We start from the raw sequence: 18,340 nt of genomic DNA on the forward strand, positions 1-18,340 counted from the left end.
ACAATATTAACAATCAGATATCGAATGAGTTTAAATTACAGTAAATGCTTCTCTTTCTACTACATGGAATTATTTTTCTATTATGTCTTGTAAGAACTGTAGTGAAAGTGCGGCCATCTAGTGGTAATTCTAATGCATTCCATTTAATACAACTGAAGAAGCCTTTACACATTCACACATTCACAGCCTTTACACATTCATTACACATTCATTCATACATACATAGGCCTACATACATACATACATAAAACAGATTCTCTCGAAACCATTTATGCAATTGTCGAAGCACCTTTTTGAAAAATTACTACTACACAATAAACACAATCCAGCTGTTTTCACACATTTTAATTTTGTTCCATTTTTTTGTTGTTGCAAAACTCTACACAAAATGTCCATATTTTTCACAGAAACACATGCACATAATATTTAATATAATTAACTCAGTCACAAGTTGAACACAATCAACATCCATATTTATGTCGCACCACCAGTCAGAAGAACCCCAGTATTTATCCAAAAGAACCACTAATAAGTTCGGGCTTATGATTTAAACAATACAGAAAGTGGTGAAACAAGAGGAAGAATACCAATAGCAAGTAATCTACTACAAGAGGAAAAGGTAGAGGAAGCAAGGCCAATGAGAACTTTTGTTATTTTAGTAGGCTACTATATGGAAAATGAAAAGAAAATTATGACAGAAAGAAATCTTTAAAACTTTTCCAGTCAATGGAGGTGACTTGAGAAAATGACGTTGGAGGAGCAGTGGCGCATAAAATGGGGGTACACAACCTGTCTGACAGATAGACAGACGCTCTCGCATTAGTGCGTGTGCGCAGGCTGCACGCGGTCACGCAGATGTGAAGATTCGCGCAGGAATGCGTCTTGGCGCTCCGACTTGAGCTGGAGCTCGTGAAAGGCGCTCTGAGCGCGAGACCCTCTGGTCTGCACCCCTTTTTTCATGGTTTTTAACGGCATTTGTGAAGGGAAAATATACTCTTTTAGCTGGGTCAGCTGCATTCCCGAAGACTAAAACATTATACTTGGCTAATAAACATTAAATATTTCCAAAGAAAATGTCCAGACCAAAGGTCTCGGAGCGGCAGGGGAGCGATGACTCGGACACGGACCTGCTCCTCGCGACGCTCTCACCGGAGGAAGTGAAGGAGCTCGAGCGGGAGCTCGTTTTTATCGATCCCGACCCGACTGTACCGGTGGGACTCCGCCAGCGGAATCAGACGGAGAAACTACCGTCCAGAGGATATAACAGAGAGGCTATGCTGAACTACTGCGAGCGGGAGACCAAGAAACTGATCCGGAGAGAGTTGAGCGTAGAGGTGATGCGTATAATAACAACAACAAACAATGACAGTTATTATTATTATTATTAATAGTAGTAGTAGGCTATTATGTAAAATAATTTTCTTTATTCTTATTTTTTATATGATATCCAACTGTTAAACAGCTTTTTTTTGTCCATCATCAAAACCCTTAAATCTTTAAAACACTTAAAAAGTATTCAAGACTAATTTATTTTAAACTAAATCCAAAATTCCAAAATACACTGACACATTGATGCATTTTCCCTATGGGAATAGTTTGCTCTCAGTGGCCAAGTTTAGAGACTTGAAGAATGGAGAGATGACCTGTGTTCATCTGTCATTCAGTTTTTTACAGTTTAAGATCTCATCATAGTGTGACATTTTTGTATCTGTGGACACAATGAATGGCTGATTTAGCACTGAGATCCATGTTTATCAGTCCGGCCTACATGCCTGACATGCTGTCATGATTTCACATGTCAACACCCGTTTTGCTGCACACCCGGGACCCTAATGGCCTATAATGTTGCCATCATCTGGCGGTGATGGACTTTTTATTTGCTTTAGAGTATTTGCCTGTGGTGCACATTTACAAAACCATTTGTACTTCCAAGTGTGAGTCAAAGCTTTTTATCAACAACAAATTTCCAAAACACTTCTGACAAGAAGTTATTTCAGTATAAAGGTATAAACTTTACTTGGGTAAAAATCCTGAAGCATTTAATTTTTCATTACAGCCAAATGTCTTTATAAACATTTTGTATCATGATTTAGTTAATTGTTGTCTGGTATAAACACAGGATTCTCTCTCCCTTCTGTGGTTCTGGGGGATAATCATTTGTATTTGGCACTCCATATAAACTATGCAGAACTAACCTTTGAGTTCAGAGTTGCTGCATTCATTCACTTTTAGGTTCACCTCAACATGGTTTTCTGAGAGGAGGCTGTAAAATTTGTCTTCAGTAAAAGAAACAGAAAAGAACAGATGGTCTGGTTCTTCTGGGATGGTGTTCCTTATGTTTTGGAGAGTGCTAGTTGTGTTTTAAACAGGTGCTAATGAAGCACTAGTAATGTGAGATGCTCTCAAGGGGCCACAAACTACTTTTAAACTCTATTGAGACACTGAAGTGTTTGTTTGAAACATGTTCAGCAGGCAACAGAACACACAGGAACCTCACAAGTTACAAAGTAACATTGTGCTCTTTATAATCAGTGATTCCCCATTTATAGCTTATTTTTGATCAATTCTGACTTTAAAAAAATCATCTTTCTGATTTATTGATATTCTTCTGTGAAGTCTGTTCAGGTGCGTCATTGTGTTGACAGTGTGAATTTGCTAACTGAACAGTCACTTCCAGTGTATTCAGTAAAATAGCTGTGAGAATGAAATTTATGTTAAGGTTATTTTACAGTAGTCAGTAGTTAAGAGTGATGCACACAATGATTTGTGAATGTGTTTACTTGAAGCTCGGCCACAGTGAGGCTTTGGAATAGTCAAGGAAAGGCATTCCAGACCTCCTCCCTTTGCTGCCTTATAAGGGCACATCTGAGAGTTTTAAGATTTCTTCAAACAATGGCACACAAATCTACACAGTATGTTCATTCCCTTTTAATGACCACTAAAAATAACTCACTCAGTCGAGTCTAGCTGGGTCCAGAGCCATTGGCTGTAATTATTCTAGATACGTATCCTTTGTTTGATGCCCCCATGTATTATGATAATGTTGATATTTATCTATAATTACACTGAAATGAAAGCAAATGGGAACTAATAGAATGTGAATACGGTGATTAACATGTCAAAAGTCAGATCACGATAAGCCAAAATCAGAAATGCCAACTTCCAAAAGACAAACAGCTTCTCAGATTTAATGTGCTGTGACTAATTTCTTTTGTGTTTACTGTTGAAGGGAGAGGCAAGAGGGGATGGCAGAAGGAGAGATCGACTCCGCCGGATGAGGAGCAGAGAGTTTTCCAGGTCGCAGAGCGGCGATCCTCCCGACACAGAGAGCAGAAATGCAGAGAGTGAAAAAGATAAGGAGCGAGCGAGAAAAATGGAGGATGACTTTAAGGGTTTACCTGATAAAAATAAAATGGAGGAAGACAAGAGAGAAGCAGAGAAGACAGGTAATAAGACAGAAAGTGGAAAAGAACTTTCTAGGAAAGAAAGAGGAAGCAGCAAAACTCTAGACCTCATATCCAAACTGCAAGAGAAAAAAGAGGATAAGAAAGAAAGAGGGAGGAAGGAGGAGAAAAGAGCGTGTGAAAACTCCAAAATACGAGGGTTTGTCTCCAAACTGCAGGGGGATAAAGATGCCGAAGGCCTAAAAGTAAAAGACAATAAAGCATATGTCAAGAACCAAGACGAAAGCAGAACTAAAACCATAGAGGAACCCAAGAACAACAGAGCAGTAGGAAGATTAAACCTAAAAGGTGGAGAAACAGAGGAGAGGAAAAGCAGAATTAAAAATGTAGAAGAGACAAGCAGAAGAAAGGCGAGAGAAGAGGTGGATGAGAAAAGTCCCTCACAGAGAGATACAACCAGAGCACAGAAAGAGAGAGAACAAGTAAAACAGTCAGAAAACAAAGAGGTTAAGATATCTACCAATTCCACCTGTAACAGCTCGGGGAACTGTCATGGTGCTGATGACCGTTCTGTTACTACTGAGGAAGATGAGTCCGTTAGTGAAGATATTGACAGTGATACTGGCTCCAGCATGTTTGACGACCTTCTAGAGCAGGTTCGCAGCGACGACCCTGAACTAACAGAGGTCAATGTTAATAATTCAGATGCCATTAAGACAGACACTCTGATACAGTTTGCTGAGGGTCTTTGCAGCAACACTCACGTCAAAACCTTCTGCCTCGCAAACACGAGAGCGGATGATCATGTTGCGTTCGCCATCGCTGGAACCCTGCGAAATAACTCAACCCTGACCGGAATCAACCTCGACTCGAACCATTTGACAGGCAAAGGCATCCTGGCCATCATCAACTCTCTTCAGCACAACAGCACGCTCATGGAGCTGAGGTTTCATAACCAGAGACACATCTGCGGAGGGAAGACTGAGATGGAGATGGCCAAAGTCTTACGTGACAACTCTTCTCTGATGAAGTTGGGATATCATTTCGAGCTGGCTGGGCCCAGGATGACCATGACAAACATCTTGAGCCGAAACATGGACAGGAAGCGGCAGCAAAGACTAGAAGCGCAAAAACTCGCCAGACTGGAGACTGACTCCACCCACAAAACCCCACGTGACGATAAGAGCTCAGCTGAAACAAATAAGCGGACACAGTCCATTTACACTCAGAAGAAAGACTCTAAATTTATTGCCATTTCAAAATTCACCTCTGCTCAGGAAACTCCTAAAGCTCCGCCCACAACGCCACCGTCTAAACCCCTCCCCTCTGAGGTTACAGGGAAGAAAAAAGGAGCAACAGGAAGTCGACAAGCTCCTCCTCCTCCTCCACCACCTCCCAGTCCAGCGTTAGATGTCCAGGCCCTGAGGAGGTCGCTGACCCCAATCTCTCAGAGGAAACCAGACAGCAGTGCTGTTGTCCGACAGACGGACAGGAGCTCCAGAGATCAGCTCCTGGACTCTATCAGAAACTGCAGCATGAACGCTCTCAAAAAGGCAAGTGAAACGGACATCACATGTCATAGATGTTACTACACAATGAGTGTACATTTAAATATCACCCTTTTAATAAGAAGAATGTGAAGGCTTCATTCTACATTCTACACATAGTCTTTGAGTACATCTTTTGAAAAAGTGATTACTTCACCTCCTTTAAAAAAGTAAGTGTGACACAAATTTTTCAGCCTCACGCTACCCAGTAGAGCTAGAGCAGCTTTTCTCTGTTTGGATATGATGTCATGTGACATACCAACACAGGTGAATGACGCATATATGAAATTGCCCACATAATCTGTCCTGACAGCTCTAAAAAATAAATAATTATATAGGGTTATCAAAGTTTAGAAGAAAATCAATGCCTACTTCATCATTGCAACTTTGGCCCCGCCCACTGGCGTGTTAGTGAGATGATGAGGAGAGAAGAGCAGGATCACTTGACAAAAAACAACAATACATTCCAAAGGATCCTAATGCTAGGAATGTGGTTATTTATTTTCAACAATGTGGATGTCTCAGTTGAGCATTATTCATTTGTATTTGGGACATTTCACTGTGTATTCTTTGGTAAATCAGTCGCAATTTCGAACCAAAATTTCACGATATGGACTCAACAGTAATGCGACAACATGTAAGTAACTGTTAATTCTAATGCCTGATCTGTGACCAGTGATTTCTGATATGTAACGATTCATGCACAGTCAGATGTTCTTTATCTATGTGTCAGTAAATCAAACCAGTGACTAAACGGTCAACTTCACATTGTTTCTCTTAGTACGATGAAAATAATCTGTTATTTAAACTGTGATTAAATAAATTATATTTAGAAAGCGATCAAAGAACGCTTTTTTTTTCAATCGCTGGAGCTATCAATCAAAGAGCGCGAGTTTATCAGTGACTGAGTTCTGGACCCTCACCAAAACTCCCATTATAACAAAGTCCCTTTTATCTATAGTCTTTAGGATATAATCAACAAATCTCTTATTTACATTGTGTTTGCACCGTTAGTTATGATGAAAGCATTCGTTAGTGTGCAGAAATCAATGACGAGATCACTGGATACATGTGCTCAACATGTCTGTGATAAGCCACAAAGCTCATCACTGAAACCTTTCATGCCACGATCTAAATATAATGCTATAGATAAGTTAATCGTGAGAGCTATAATAGTAAAAACGTGCTAAAAGTTTTCGAGAGAGTTCTACATGTAATACTAGCTATTCAAAAATGTCAGCCAATCACAGCAGTGGGTGTTTACACTGAAGTCTCACAGCAGACATGCCCCTTCAAACAGCACTGAAATCAGAGGGCTAAAATCAGGGTAGGAAAAATGGCTTTTATTTCTAAATTATGAGAAAAAAATATGTAAAAATCATACTAACATTTTAAGTGCACCCCATTATAAAACAATAAAACAATGCAGTTCATGGCCCCTTTAATAACATTTTGTTATTTTTTTAACAAAAGAGAAGTTACATTTTAATATCTTATTATAAATGCTTAATCTTCTTTTTAATCTTCCTTTCAGGTTGAGATCCCTAATTGGTTGAGATAGCATCTGTCCAGGGTATGTGCTTCTACCAGATTCCCTTGCAGTCCTCCAGTGCCCCAGCATCATCTGTGGAGTCATTGAATCATCAAGATGAGATTCCACCTTAACTGGTTTAGACACTCTGAAATACAGCCGATTGGGATTATCTGAAATCTAAACATCTGAGGTGGGACACTTGAGTGAGATTTTTCCCTGGACTGACAGTTAAACAGTCAACATACTAGAGAGGAGGAAAGGGAAGTTATTTTAATTAAAGATTACGAGGGCACATGAAAAAAATAAAATAATGATGTGCACGGATACATCATGTATAATAAATACTGCAATACTGAATAAATAAAAAAACAAGAATTGTCAATTTTGATTTACAGTTGACTTTAAATTCTACAGTACATGGTAACTATAAACTACTATATTGATTACATATGTAATATTGTGTTTATTTTCATAAGCAGATCTGTTTATGGTCATTATATATTTAATTCATCATAGTTTCATTACAAATGCTATTCTTCAAGTTGTTTATCAAACAATCCTCCATTTGTACCAATGAAAGTAGTGCAGGGCATATGCATTGTGGTGAAATGATTAAGAAAGTTCATCCCATGCTTTCTGCAGCATATTTTGAATCAATTAAATGCTTTATCAGTGTATTTAAAAACATTAATGAATGATAGTTTATAAGGAGGAAAAATAGAACAAATTGAACAGCTTCTTTTCACATCTGCAAACAATATCATCCATTTATCAATGAGCAGAATTTCTTACTTGTCCCTTATAAATCAAGATGAAAACAACCACAACTGTTTTTAATTGTGATAAATACTGTAGATATCACTTGAGAAGTATTGAATTAGCAATATTACTTACCTGAGATCTCTGTATATGTAGTCCTAACCGATGTGGATTTAGCCGTTTGAATTTTATGATTTGTACTTTATTTTTATGATATCAGTTAGCAGGCTCTGTTTATTCATGAGAGAACAGGAGGTCAAAGTGTGGAAACTGCCAACATGAACTCAAATCATCACATTATCTTATTTTGGTTGTTCTATGTACAATGAATATGCAATTAAAGCTTGAAGTTTAACTTTATTTTGTGGATAAAGAAGACATCTAACTGTTGAAGGCTACTACAGTATAATTTAATACAACCGGTGCAGTTCATGGATCAACCTACAGGTGGCAAAAGAGACAAGGTGCCATAGTGCAGAACAGACAGAAGATGAAATATAGACTAATATTTTTCAAAGTAGTTCATTCCTTTGTAGGAGAAAATATTAAAGACATGATATATATTGTGGCGGATGTTGTAGTGCAAAAAATAGGATACTCAAAAGAGTATGTATAGTTTATAGCAGAACAATTAACTGACTCATAATGAGGCATTTTTTCTTAAAATGTTAGCAATGGAAGCCGAAAAAAGAAGTAATATTAATAGCTGAAAGACTGGCTCTCTTGTCCTCTGGCTTTTTTTTTTTTTTTTGCCTTTCACAGTCTTACATACAGTAATCTCAATAACCACAATCTCCCTCATTGGGCTACTTCTGTACATGCGAGCAGGCATGTGTCGCTGCCTATGCATAAATCCGGCCCTGGTCCTACTGTTAAACTGTCATTGGTTTGTTTTTTTGTAGGTCTCTCTCTCTCTCTCTCTCTCTCTCTCTCTCTCTCTCTTTCTCTCTCTCTGAGTGAGGGACAGGAAGCAGACTATAATGTTGTATTATGTTGTCATTGTAAAGATCATGTCTTTCTTGAAGAGGATGATAAGCTAAGAATGAAAACCCATCTAAAGATTCTGTCTCTTTTCGTAGGTAAATACTTTTTTCCTGCTTGATGTATAATCATTAATCTTGTATTAGTCGTGTGCATGTTAAAAGAGGAAATACATGAATTTAGTGACCTTTTAAGTAAAATTTGACTAAGGTGTTTTACAAACAAAAGTTCTGTAGTAAATATTTCATTGATAGTTACATTATTCCAGGGTTAAATGATCCAATTATCAATATATGAATTGACAATTCAGAATGATTTCAAGATGGTTTCATTTTTAGACATGCTTACATTGACATCTGATTGCAGGCTATCAATGTAGATATAAATGTGAGTATTTAAAGTTAAATTGAACTGGTTCAGCTGTAGTTGTCTGATGACCCTCTGTATATTTTTTGAAAAAAGGACTGTGTAAAAATGTTTCAGTTTAACAAATAGACTGACGTGATGACGTTTTCTCTAGTTTTGACCAGCGTTCTGATGAAGTCTGGAGATGATTTTGAGGGAACAGTGGGTGAAAAGGTGGAGATCAAATGTCCATATGCAGACGATTACAAATATACACCCAAGTACCTTTGCTGTGATCCCTGTGGATCACAGGATGTTTTGATTAAATCTGAAAAGGCTGATCAGGTCGTCTCTGATGGAAGATACTCTTTGATTAATACTGTGAGTAGCAGGATCTTCACTGTAACCATCAGAGATCTCAAACTCAAAGACTCCGGTGTTTATTACTGTGGAATTGACAAATGGTTCAGAGACACATTGAAGAAAGTTCATCTGGCTGTCCATCAAGGTGGGTTTTTATGCAAACAGTTTGTGAATATATACATTTGTCTTCCTATTGAAATAATATCACATAGCTTTGCAAAATGTTTATTAAATTCCTCTTTTTTTTGTCTGTTTTATTTTCAGCAGCTCCTGTGAACAAATCTTCACACACCTCTGAAAAGACAATTACAACTACATCTACATGGACAACAACACTCACCTCTGCAGTTACATCCAGTCTGCAAACTAATGATACATTTTACAAAAGTAGCTTGATTATTTATAATTTAAGACAAACATACTCAATTTAGTCTGTTTGGGCCTGCTTTTGAAAAAAACATTTATATTATATTTAGTATTTTACACTTTCACTTTCAATGTTCTTCAAAGGAGAGATTCTGCCTCTTTTTTAATAAATCTGTGATTCTCTCTTTTTTTGTCTCTCTCTCAGATAACTCTTCTTATGAGCAGTTCTCAACAACAGTCCAGTCAAAGGCAGAATCGTTTTGTATGAATTTCTTTGTGCAACATTGTGTTCATACCAGAATTTTTAATAATGACTGTCCTAACATGTTAACAGTTAGCTTGATAAGCCTAACATGCTGCAGCAAACTTAATAATAACATTTTGTCTTTCTCTTTGTATTTCAGTCAGTGTGGCAGTGGTGTGTGCAGGTGTTCTGGTGCTGCTGGTGTTTGGGGTTCTTGTGGCTTCAGTGTTTCTCTGTAAAAGAACACACTCAACGTCCAGCTGTAAGACCACACACATAAAGACTTGATCTGATTCAAATGCCCAAAAGGGATAAAAAAAAGCCCCATTGCATCTGTTTTAAAAATCATATAGGCCTAGAGAACTGGTGTGACTGCTGGGTATTTAGTAATGCTATCATAATTGATTTTGTTTAGATCACTAATGCACTTTAAGTCACAATGGGCTCTACACCATCATGTTTCTTTTAGGTTTGAACGGTGCTGTTCCTGAAAATTCAGTTCAAGATTCACCAGATCTCAACCAGGTATGGGAACATCTGCTCTTACACAATTTTATCCTAAAGCACCCATTACTGATTACAAACCATATTAACCCCAAAAAATACAATTGATCAACATTGTATATACTTAAATTAGTTAAACAAGATTACGCTAAACATGTTGAATGTTCACAATGTTTTTTTTTTGTTGTTGTTGTATGTGTTCCCCTATATCTCTTAGACTGTAGATGATGTCCATCACATCTACGATGAAATGGTGACCGAGACCAGCCTGGCTGGTCCAGCTAGAGATGCCAATTTTTCTGTAATATATTCCACAGTGCAGTATTGTGGTCCTGCACCTCAGGATGATGTGAACGATTTTTATTCACTCATCACACCCCACTGAGGATAAATAATTAGATCAATCTCATTCTCTCTAAAAAAAAAAACTCATTCTTGAAACCCTGTTGATGATGCATGTGGTCAACTTGCTAAAACAGGCATGTCTGCTTGCAAACATCCTGCTGTGGACATGTGTGTCAGGTTGTGACAGTGAACTGAGCTGCGGTGTTAAATTATAGTGTGCATTTCCTGTGTAAATAATAGCATTAGCTTCTGTGATGTAAATGCAAAGTTGCATTTAAAAAAACAAACATATTGCTTGTCTATTTGTTTAATAGTCTGCCTGACAATTATGAAATCCACGGTGAATTCATATTTTTTTTCTTTCACCTCTGTGTCTTTGTGTCTTCTTGTGACTTTTTAGACCAACGGTGTGTATTATTATTGTGAGACTTTATTTTGCCCAAGTGTCTCTTATATTAAAGCTTGTTTATTCTATATCTGTCTAATTTTTTTTTTTTTTCTGAGAATAACAAGTCAAACAGAGCCACAGAATATAAAATAGCTTAAAGAATGGCTTTATGCAAAATCACAGTCAAGATCTGTGATAAAACCTTGTATGCCATTTGTGGCTTTGACACAGAGAGGTTGTTTAATGAAGCACAAAGGGGTGAGTAATACAACTTAAAGGTAAATGTGATCTACTGATGACTGATGTAAATTTAAGTTTCTCAACAAGTCAACACGAACGTGCATTATTTCTGTTTATAATGTAGTTAAGAGTAGCCTACAACCTGATTAGGAATATGAAACCATAAAATGTCAGTGCAAATGTTTAACTAAACTATGGTGATATGATATCAGCAGAGTAAAAATATGTTTTGGATTTAGAGTGTTAAGTTAGTGTGTTGTAAAAAAATGTGTTAGGTTTAGAGTGTCAAGTTAGTGCATTGTTTTCTTGAATACATGATGTGCACACTGAAATAGCTTAGGTGTTGCACTGAGGCTGTTTCACTTCACAAACTTCATCTCTGCAAGGCACTGTAATTAATCTGAGTGTCACACACACACACACACACACACACACACACACACACACACACACACACACACACACACACACACACACACACACACACACACACACACACACACACTAATTCTTGTACATCTATCTTTATGAGGACATTCATTGACACAATGCAATCTCTAGTTGCTTACCCTAACCTTACCCATCACAACTAAGTGCCTAACCCAAACCCTTACCCTAACCTACCCTTAACCTAATTATAACCTTATCCCTAAAACCAAGTCTTGACCCTCAAACAGGCCTTTAAAGTGGTCTCAGAAAGTGAAGACCGGCCAAAATGTCCTCACTTTACTCTCATTGTCCTCACTCCAATGGTCTAAAACTCAAACTGGTCCTCACCACACACACACACACACACACACACACACACACACACACACACACACTTGTAGTGTTTTCATGTTTTATGGGGACTTTCCATAGACATAATGATTTTTATACTGTACAAACTGTATATTCTATTCCCTTACACTAACCCTACCCCTAAACCTACCCATCACAGAAAACTTTCTGCAATTTCACATTTTCAAAAAAACATCACTTTTTTGATTTATAAGCCGTTTTCCTCATGGGGACCAAAAAATGTCCCCACACGAACAAGGATTTCGGATATTGCCATCCTTGTGGGGACATTTTGTCCCCATAATGTAGGGTTTACCAGGCCACACACACACACACACACACACACACACTTTTTTAACTTATTGATTTGTGTTGATTTCAAATGTGTACCTACTGTGCAATATTATGTTTGACTGCATCTTCTATTTTGCATAATTGAAAAATGAGCAGAAAATAAGAATTTCTGTACAAATTAATTTTTTTGTACTTGCTGTCACTCTCTCTTCCTTCTAAACAACAGAAGGTTTGCTTATTTTTTAATTGTTTAAGTTGTAGTTTCACTGCATAACAGTCATTGGTTTATCCATTTGTAGGTAGAAGTCTCTCTCTCTCTCTCTCTCTCTCTCTTAGGGTGGGGCATCTGTTCATCTGCAGTTGCGGTGTGAGTAACTGTAAGCAGATTTTACACCTAGATTATTGTTTGTGTTAACGTAATAGTTTCTTTATAAGTTGTTTTGAGGTGGATATGAAATTATGGAGAATGAAAACTCTCATGAAGATTCTGTGTCTTTTCATAGGTAATATTTCTTTCTTTACATTTTCCATCCATTTCCTGTTTGATGGCCATTCCAATCATGCATAATATTTTTTTTGTGTGATAACAATATGATATTTAGAGATGTATACAGATAATTTCACATTGAATTCATCACTATAAAACACATAATGTAACTGAGTTTGATATTTTGAGAGCTTTGTGTTTAGTTATCTGACAATTGTTTTTATGTTGTTGAAATTTTAATGGGTCAAAGTTTACAAAGTGTAATTTCTCTGCAGTTCGCTGTTTAACTCAACTGAAAAAACTCAACTGTTTAACTCAACTGAAACTGAACAGTTTAACTGTTTTCTCTAGTTTTCAGTGGTGTGTTGATGAAGTCTGGAGATGTTTTTGAGGGAACAGTGGGTGAAAAGGTGGAGATCATATGTCCATATGCAGACGATTACAAATATACACCCAAGTACCTTTGCCGTGATCCCTGTGGATCACAGGATGTTTTGATTAAAGCTGAAAAGACTGATCAGGTCGTCTCTGATGGAAGATACTCTTTGATTAATGCTGTGAGTAGAAGGATCTTCACTGTAACCATCAGAGATCTCAGACTCAAAGACTCCGGTGTTTATTACTGTGGAGTTGACAAATGGTTCAGAGACACATTGAAGAAAGTTCATCTGGCTGTCCATCAAGGTGCTTTTATGCAAACAGTTTGTGAATATATACATTTGTCTTCCTATTGAAATAATTTCATAATAATGTTTATTAAATTCCTCCTTTTTCTGTTTTTTTTTTTTTTTTCAGCAGCTCTTGTGAACAGACCTTCACACACCTCTGAAAAGACAATTACAACTATATCTACAACTACTTCTACATGGACAACAACACTCACCTCTACAGGTAAAAGTTAATCCAGTCAGCAAAAAATATAAATTTTTTAATACTGACATTTCATCTAAAATCACTAGTATTGTAATTTGAAAAATTATTTTCTATTTGATAAATTTTGAGTTTTAAAAAGTGTAGTTTGTTCTTAAGGTGAGACATAAAGGCAAAAACACAGTTTTTTCATGCATCTGTCAATTTAGAGATTTGGGGATTTTGGGCTTTTTATAAAAAAGTGTTTTTTTAGACTTGTGGAAAGAAAACATCCAAAATACACCTTTAAGTATATATTTTATAGCACGTTATCTATTTGCTTCTGCAGATTTCAATTACAGTAAATATATTTAAAGGCCATTTTCTCAAAATGAGTTTTTTGCTTAGAAATCTAGCACTTACGTACACCAAACTTTACAGTTATATTCCTATCTATATTCAGAAGTTTTTTTTTTTTTTTTTTACAGAGGGGTTTGTTCATATATAATTTGCCTGATTTTATACAACATTTTATTCCTGGTAATGGTGAAATTGTATTATTTTCCGGCTGTTGACAGTATTTTTTTTAATTATTGGGTGATAAAAAGAGATACCCAAAATCCCCTCTGTAAAATCCTTTGACTCTTAAAATGTCAAAAAAAATAAACAAGAATTTTGAACCTGGCTTTATCCAATGTTCAGATTTTTGTTCTTGAAATGTATGCAAATTAGTGCATATTTAATAAGATAAAGACTCATTTGCATATTTAAACATAACATTTCAGAAAACTTGTAATAGAAAAAAGTTTGCAATTCTTAATGTAATCAATCAACTGATGAAGTATGGTGATATCTATCCCTATATTTTACCATGTATTCACCTGGGGTTGCCTTAAATAAAAACAATTGGACTAACAAACAATACTGTGATTTTGTCTCACAGAAAATTCTCACTCATATGAACTGTTATCACCAACAGTCTCATCGTCAGGTTCCACTCCTTTAATCAACAGCTCTGGTAACTCTTCTTTTTTATATATTGTTAGTTGTTGCTGTAAGAATTCTTACAATAACAGTCATTTATTGGTCATTTATTTATTTTTTGTCCTTACACTAGCTTACTGGTCACGGCACACATATTACAGCAACATGAAATACTGTAGTAATTATATAATCTTGTTCTTATTATTCCTGTAGATGTGACAGCGGTTTGTGCAGGTGTTTTGTCATTCCTCGTTTTCTGGATTCTTGTGGCTTTAGTGTTTATCTACAGGAAAAGATCAGATGCAAAGTTCAGATGTACGATCACAAGCACTTCAAGACTTCAACTGTATCAATGTAATAATAATAGTAGAAAGTTGATAGTAATGAAAGACTTAAAAAAAAGTAATTTAAATAACCTCTAGCATTAATATGCCATGTTTATGATGCTTCCAAACTTCATACTGTGATGAAATCTTATATTCCTCAGGTCTTTATTTTTCTTTAAGTCAATAATGAAATCTAACATTATTTGTATTATTCACATGTCGATGCTTTGAAACCTCACAAAAATACAGTTCAGCATCCAGCAGAATTCAACCAGGTATGGAAACCTCTCTTTTGCACAACAAAACAAATTTATCTGATTGATTTATCAAAAGAAAAAAGAAATGAAAAATTATCAGCATTGCACTCATGAGTACATTTGAGTTATTGGTTTGAAAGTCTTAAAAGTTTTGAATATACACTCACTTATAAAATCTTTACTGCAGGGGCGTAGAATTTAGCAGGGACGCTAGGGACGTGTCCCTACCAATATCCAGTGACACTGATATATCCTTAGCAATAATTTTGATCAAAACTTAAAATATATTTATATTGATGTCCCCGTCCCCACCAATTTCAAAATCAAACCTACGCCACTGCTTTACTGTATATGTTGTTCCCTTTTTCTCTCTGCCAGACTGTGGACGATGTCTGTTACCTCTCTGAAGAAACAATAGTGGTGTATATTTTGGATGATCCACCTAAAGGAGACAGTTCTTCATTATTATATTCAACTGTACATTACTGTGATGACTCAAGAACAGGGTCATTCTGAAATATTTCATTGAATATTTGCTATTCTCCAAGTTTGGCCCTAGTTCAGTGGTTCTCAACCTTTTTTGGGCCAGCGCCCCCTATCCAATATCCAAATCCCTGAACGCCCCCCACCCCCAAACTAATGAGCGACCAGGAACGAGTGAGAGTTAATAGATGAAATAAGTGCAAAATTGTCTTTTATTAATACAATTGAACTATACTCCACAGTGATTAATCCAAAAAACAAGTTATAAACTGATCTCATTAAAATACGTCTCTATAGCACGCATTGTGTTTATTGTGCAATTTATACGTGAAAACGAGTTTTTACGTGCATATGATACGCAGTTTTTGCATAGCAATACCAGTGTTTCTTACAGGATTTTGGTAAATCTGTGTTGAGTGGACCTCGGGCCTTCTAAGGGGGATCGGGGGGCATGCCCCCCCGTAAGAAAATTTTGTGCATTTTAATGTTAAATTCATCAATCTGGTGCACTTTGAGAGTTCAAAATTAAAAGTGCCAACCCATATTCAATGTGCAAATTAAACAAAGAAAAATTCAAACCTTTAGTTGTGTCTGTCTACATTACACTACTACATAATAATAGTTATAATATTAATCCTATGACAGTAATAGCCATATATTGTAAAACAAATGCACTGAAAAATAAAGGATGTTCATTAAAGCGGTAATGTTTGCACTTAGGTTTTATTACGCATTTAGCAGAGTATTGCAAGAAGCTGCTTACATTAACCTTACTTTCGAAAAATAAATAAATACAATCATGATTTTTCATGAAAAATTATGTTAGAATTGTAGGCCTAAAATACCTTGGTATCAGTTTGTTTTCATCAATGGTATAATTAATACAATTACAATTAATTTGGTTTGTTGTGATTAATTTGTGTTCATAATCAGTAAAAAAAAAAAAAAAAAAAAACTTCTAACAAGATTAAACACATATGAACAATTAAATTATTATTGTATTATTAATTATTGTTATATCTTGAAACTATCCAAGCAGCGTTTCGTGCTCAGATGTGATGGCAGAATGAATACATTACCAAAATGTGATTGCAGAAATATATTTAAATTATCCATCAAATTGTCATTTTCTCCTTACTGTCTTGCGAGTTAACAATAATGCCTGACCAGTAAATTACTTGGTGAACAAAGAAAACATTATGGCATTAGGGATTTGAATTAGTTAATGCCTAAAAATTTAAAAGTTTTACCTTATAAATAGAATATAGTTTAATTAATTTTAAAATTCGTAGCCAGAGTGAATGGGAACATGATTTATTGAAAATATTTGAAAAAAATATAAGTGTTTCTTAAGTCAATACGTTTTAATGGCTTGTCAACTTTCCATTCCTCCGCTGCATGATTCTAGGCACCACCGGATTGTTGTCAGCGTGAAACACATTTTTGAGCTCGTGAATGCTGATTCTAGTCAGTGCTTGAGCGCTGGTCTATGACTGGAAAAATAATAGAGTCGTTGCAAAAGTAACGATAGGTTACATGTCGCTTTAAACTGGAAGATTTTAGAATGTTAGGCATTCTAAACTTTTGAATAAGAAATAATATCAATAACAAGCGCGCGCGGTGAGAACACTCATTTAAACAGCAAAACTTGACTGCACATGATATTTTTGACATTATTGATACTGCTTTCAATCGTAATGCAATAGAAATTAACACAAAAAACCTGCCTAGTGCCTACCTACAACACTGACGGTGGACTTGCGGTCAGGAGTAGAGCGGCTGCACGAATGTTTTTTTTTTTTTTTTTTGAGCGCTGCTGAGGTATTCTTTCACGCGCACCATAGATGTGCGTGCACACACAATATCACACTCTGCGCATATGTTTTACAACATAATTTAACAAAAACATAGTCCTAACACTTTTTAAATAGCCCACTTAAAGTGTTTATTACAACTAAATTACTAAATGCTTAAAATGAATAAAAGTAAATGAACAAAAATTTGCGTTACGTATTTAAACTCGTAAACGCCCCCCATTAAGACCTGAACGCCCCCCTTTCAAAAATCTTGCTTCCAACGCCCCCCGTTGTTCTCTGAACGCCCCCTGGGGGGCGGTACCGCCCCCGTTGAGAACCACTACCCTAGTTAGCACGAGCAGCAGCATCATGTCTCGCTTTTTATCTGTATAACATAATTTCTGTAATCATTTCAGTAAAAACAATAAAAAGTATATTGTCTGCAGTGTAACTTTAGCCATCTGTAAGTATGATGCCCAGGCCTTATGAACGGTACTTTACCATTTCCTGGCTGGCACATTTATCACCATTTCCTGGCTGGCACATCAGTCACTGTTGTTTAATTTTGACACTGTTTGCAGAGCATTTGTGGTGCATGTGGTCAAAGGTGGAACATTTTGCAAATGTTCATGCCTATCAGTTGCAAACAAAATAAGTGACTAACTATCCCTTGACTTTGAATGGAAATCTGAGTGGTCGCTCATAGCCTAATTTAGTAGCCTATGTCTAAATGTTGAATTAAGAGCACTGAGTCCTCAGTTTGGTGATTCCAGGAACCTTGATTCCAGGATTAGCAAGTGGGATTTTTGATGCCTTGTTACAGTACAGGTTCTTCTGCTGTACTGGTCACTTTTGAGCTCATAGGAAAGACTCTTAATATTGTCTGATTTTTCCCCCTGCGCATGCTCAGTAAAATTTTATCTCATAGCTCAAGGTTTCTAAACCTTCTCAAACCTTTTGACCAACACATGTCTATGCAGTTGTTCAAAATGTATAAACAAGGATTTTTACAGATGACTTTATAGAGATTGCAATCACTCACACAGCAATTTGTATCAGATTAA

General features: G+C 36.3%; 3 protein-coding genes across 8 annotated transcripts; all 3 read left to right on the plus strand.

The window, feature by feature from the left end:
- Nucleotides 1–882: 882 nt before the first annotated feature.
- lmod1a (leiomodin 1a (smooth muscle)) lies at nucleotides 883–7,656 on the plus strand. Its single transcript, XM_084087843.1, has 3 exons — nucleotides 883–1,334; nucleotides 3,230–4,957; nucleotides 6,486–7,656. Exons 1-3 carry the CDS (start codon nucleotides 1,074–1,076, stop codon nucleotides 6,510–6,512), a joined length of 2,016 nt encoding a protein of 671 aa, XP_083943969.1. The 5' UTR covers nucleotides 883–1,073; the 3' UTR covers nucleotides 6,513–7,656.
- A 517-nt stretch (nucleotides 7,657–8,173) lies between these two features.
- On the plus strand, nucleotides 8,174–10,866 carry LOC311098338 (uncharacterized protein). Of its 5 annotated transcripts, none has more exons than XM_084138489.1 (7): nucleotides 8,174–8,323; nucleotides 8,746–9,078; nucleotides 9,198–9,290; nucleotides 9,505–9,561; nucleotides 9,704–9,805; nucleotides 10,013–10,068; nucleotides 10,265–10,866. In XM_084138489.1, the coding sequence occupies exons 1-7, from the start codon at nucleotides 8,287–8,289 to the stop codon at nucleotides 10,430–10,432; spliced, it is 846 nt and encodes a 281-aa protein (XP_083994615.1). In that variant the 5' UTR covers nucleotides 8,174–8,286; the 3' UTR covers nucleotides 10,433–10,866. The 5 variants fall into 5 exon arrangements, with proteins under 5 accessions (XP_083994615.1, XP_083994614.1, XP_083994616.1 ...); XM_084138488.1 differs by having other exon boundaries at nucleotides 9,201–9,320; XM_084138490.1 differs by having other exon boundaries at nucleotides 9,201–9,290.
- Nucleotides 10,867–11,841: 975 nt separating this feature from the next.
- LOC311098340 (uncharacterized protein) lies at nucleotides 11,842–18,333 on the plus strand. 2 transcript variants are annotated; one of them, XM_084138494.1, is made up of 8 exons: nucleotides 11,842–12,597; nucleotides 12,933–13,265; nucleotides 13,377–13,472; nucleotides 14,374–14,448; nucleotides 14,628–14,729; nucleotides 14,990–15,015; nucleotides 15,376–15,560; nucleotides 17,630–18,333. In XM_084138494.1, the coding sequence occupies exons 1-7, from the start codon at nucleotides 12,546–12,548 to the stop codon at nucleotides 15,511–15,513; spliced, it is 822 nt and encodes a 273-aa protein (XP_083994620.1). In that variant the 5' UTR covers nucleotides 11,842–12,545; the 3' UTR covers nucleotides 15,514–15,560; nucleotides 17,630–18,333. The 2 variants fall into 2 exon arrangements, with proteins under 2 accessions (XP_083994620.1, XP_083994619.1); XM_084138493.1 differs by having other exon boundaries at nucleotides 11,846–12,597; nucleotides 14,628–14,768; nucleotides 15,376–17,633.
- The last annotated feature ends 7 nt before the right edge of the window (nucleotides 18,334–18,340 follow it).

The sequence above is a fragment of the Abramis brama genome (assembly GCF_963993115.1).
Source record: "Abramis brama genome assembly, chromosome: 16".
Lineage (NCBI taxonomy): Eukaryota > Metazoa > Chordata > Actinopteri > Cypriniformes > Leuciscidae > Abramis > Abramis brama.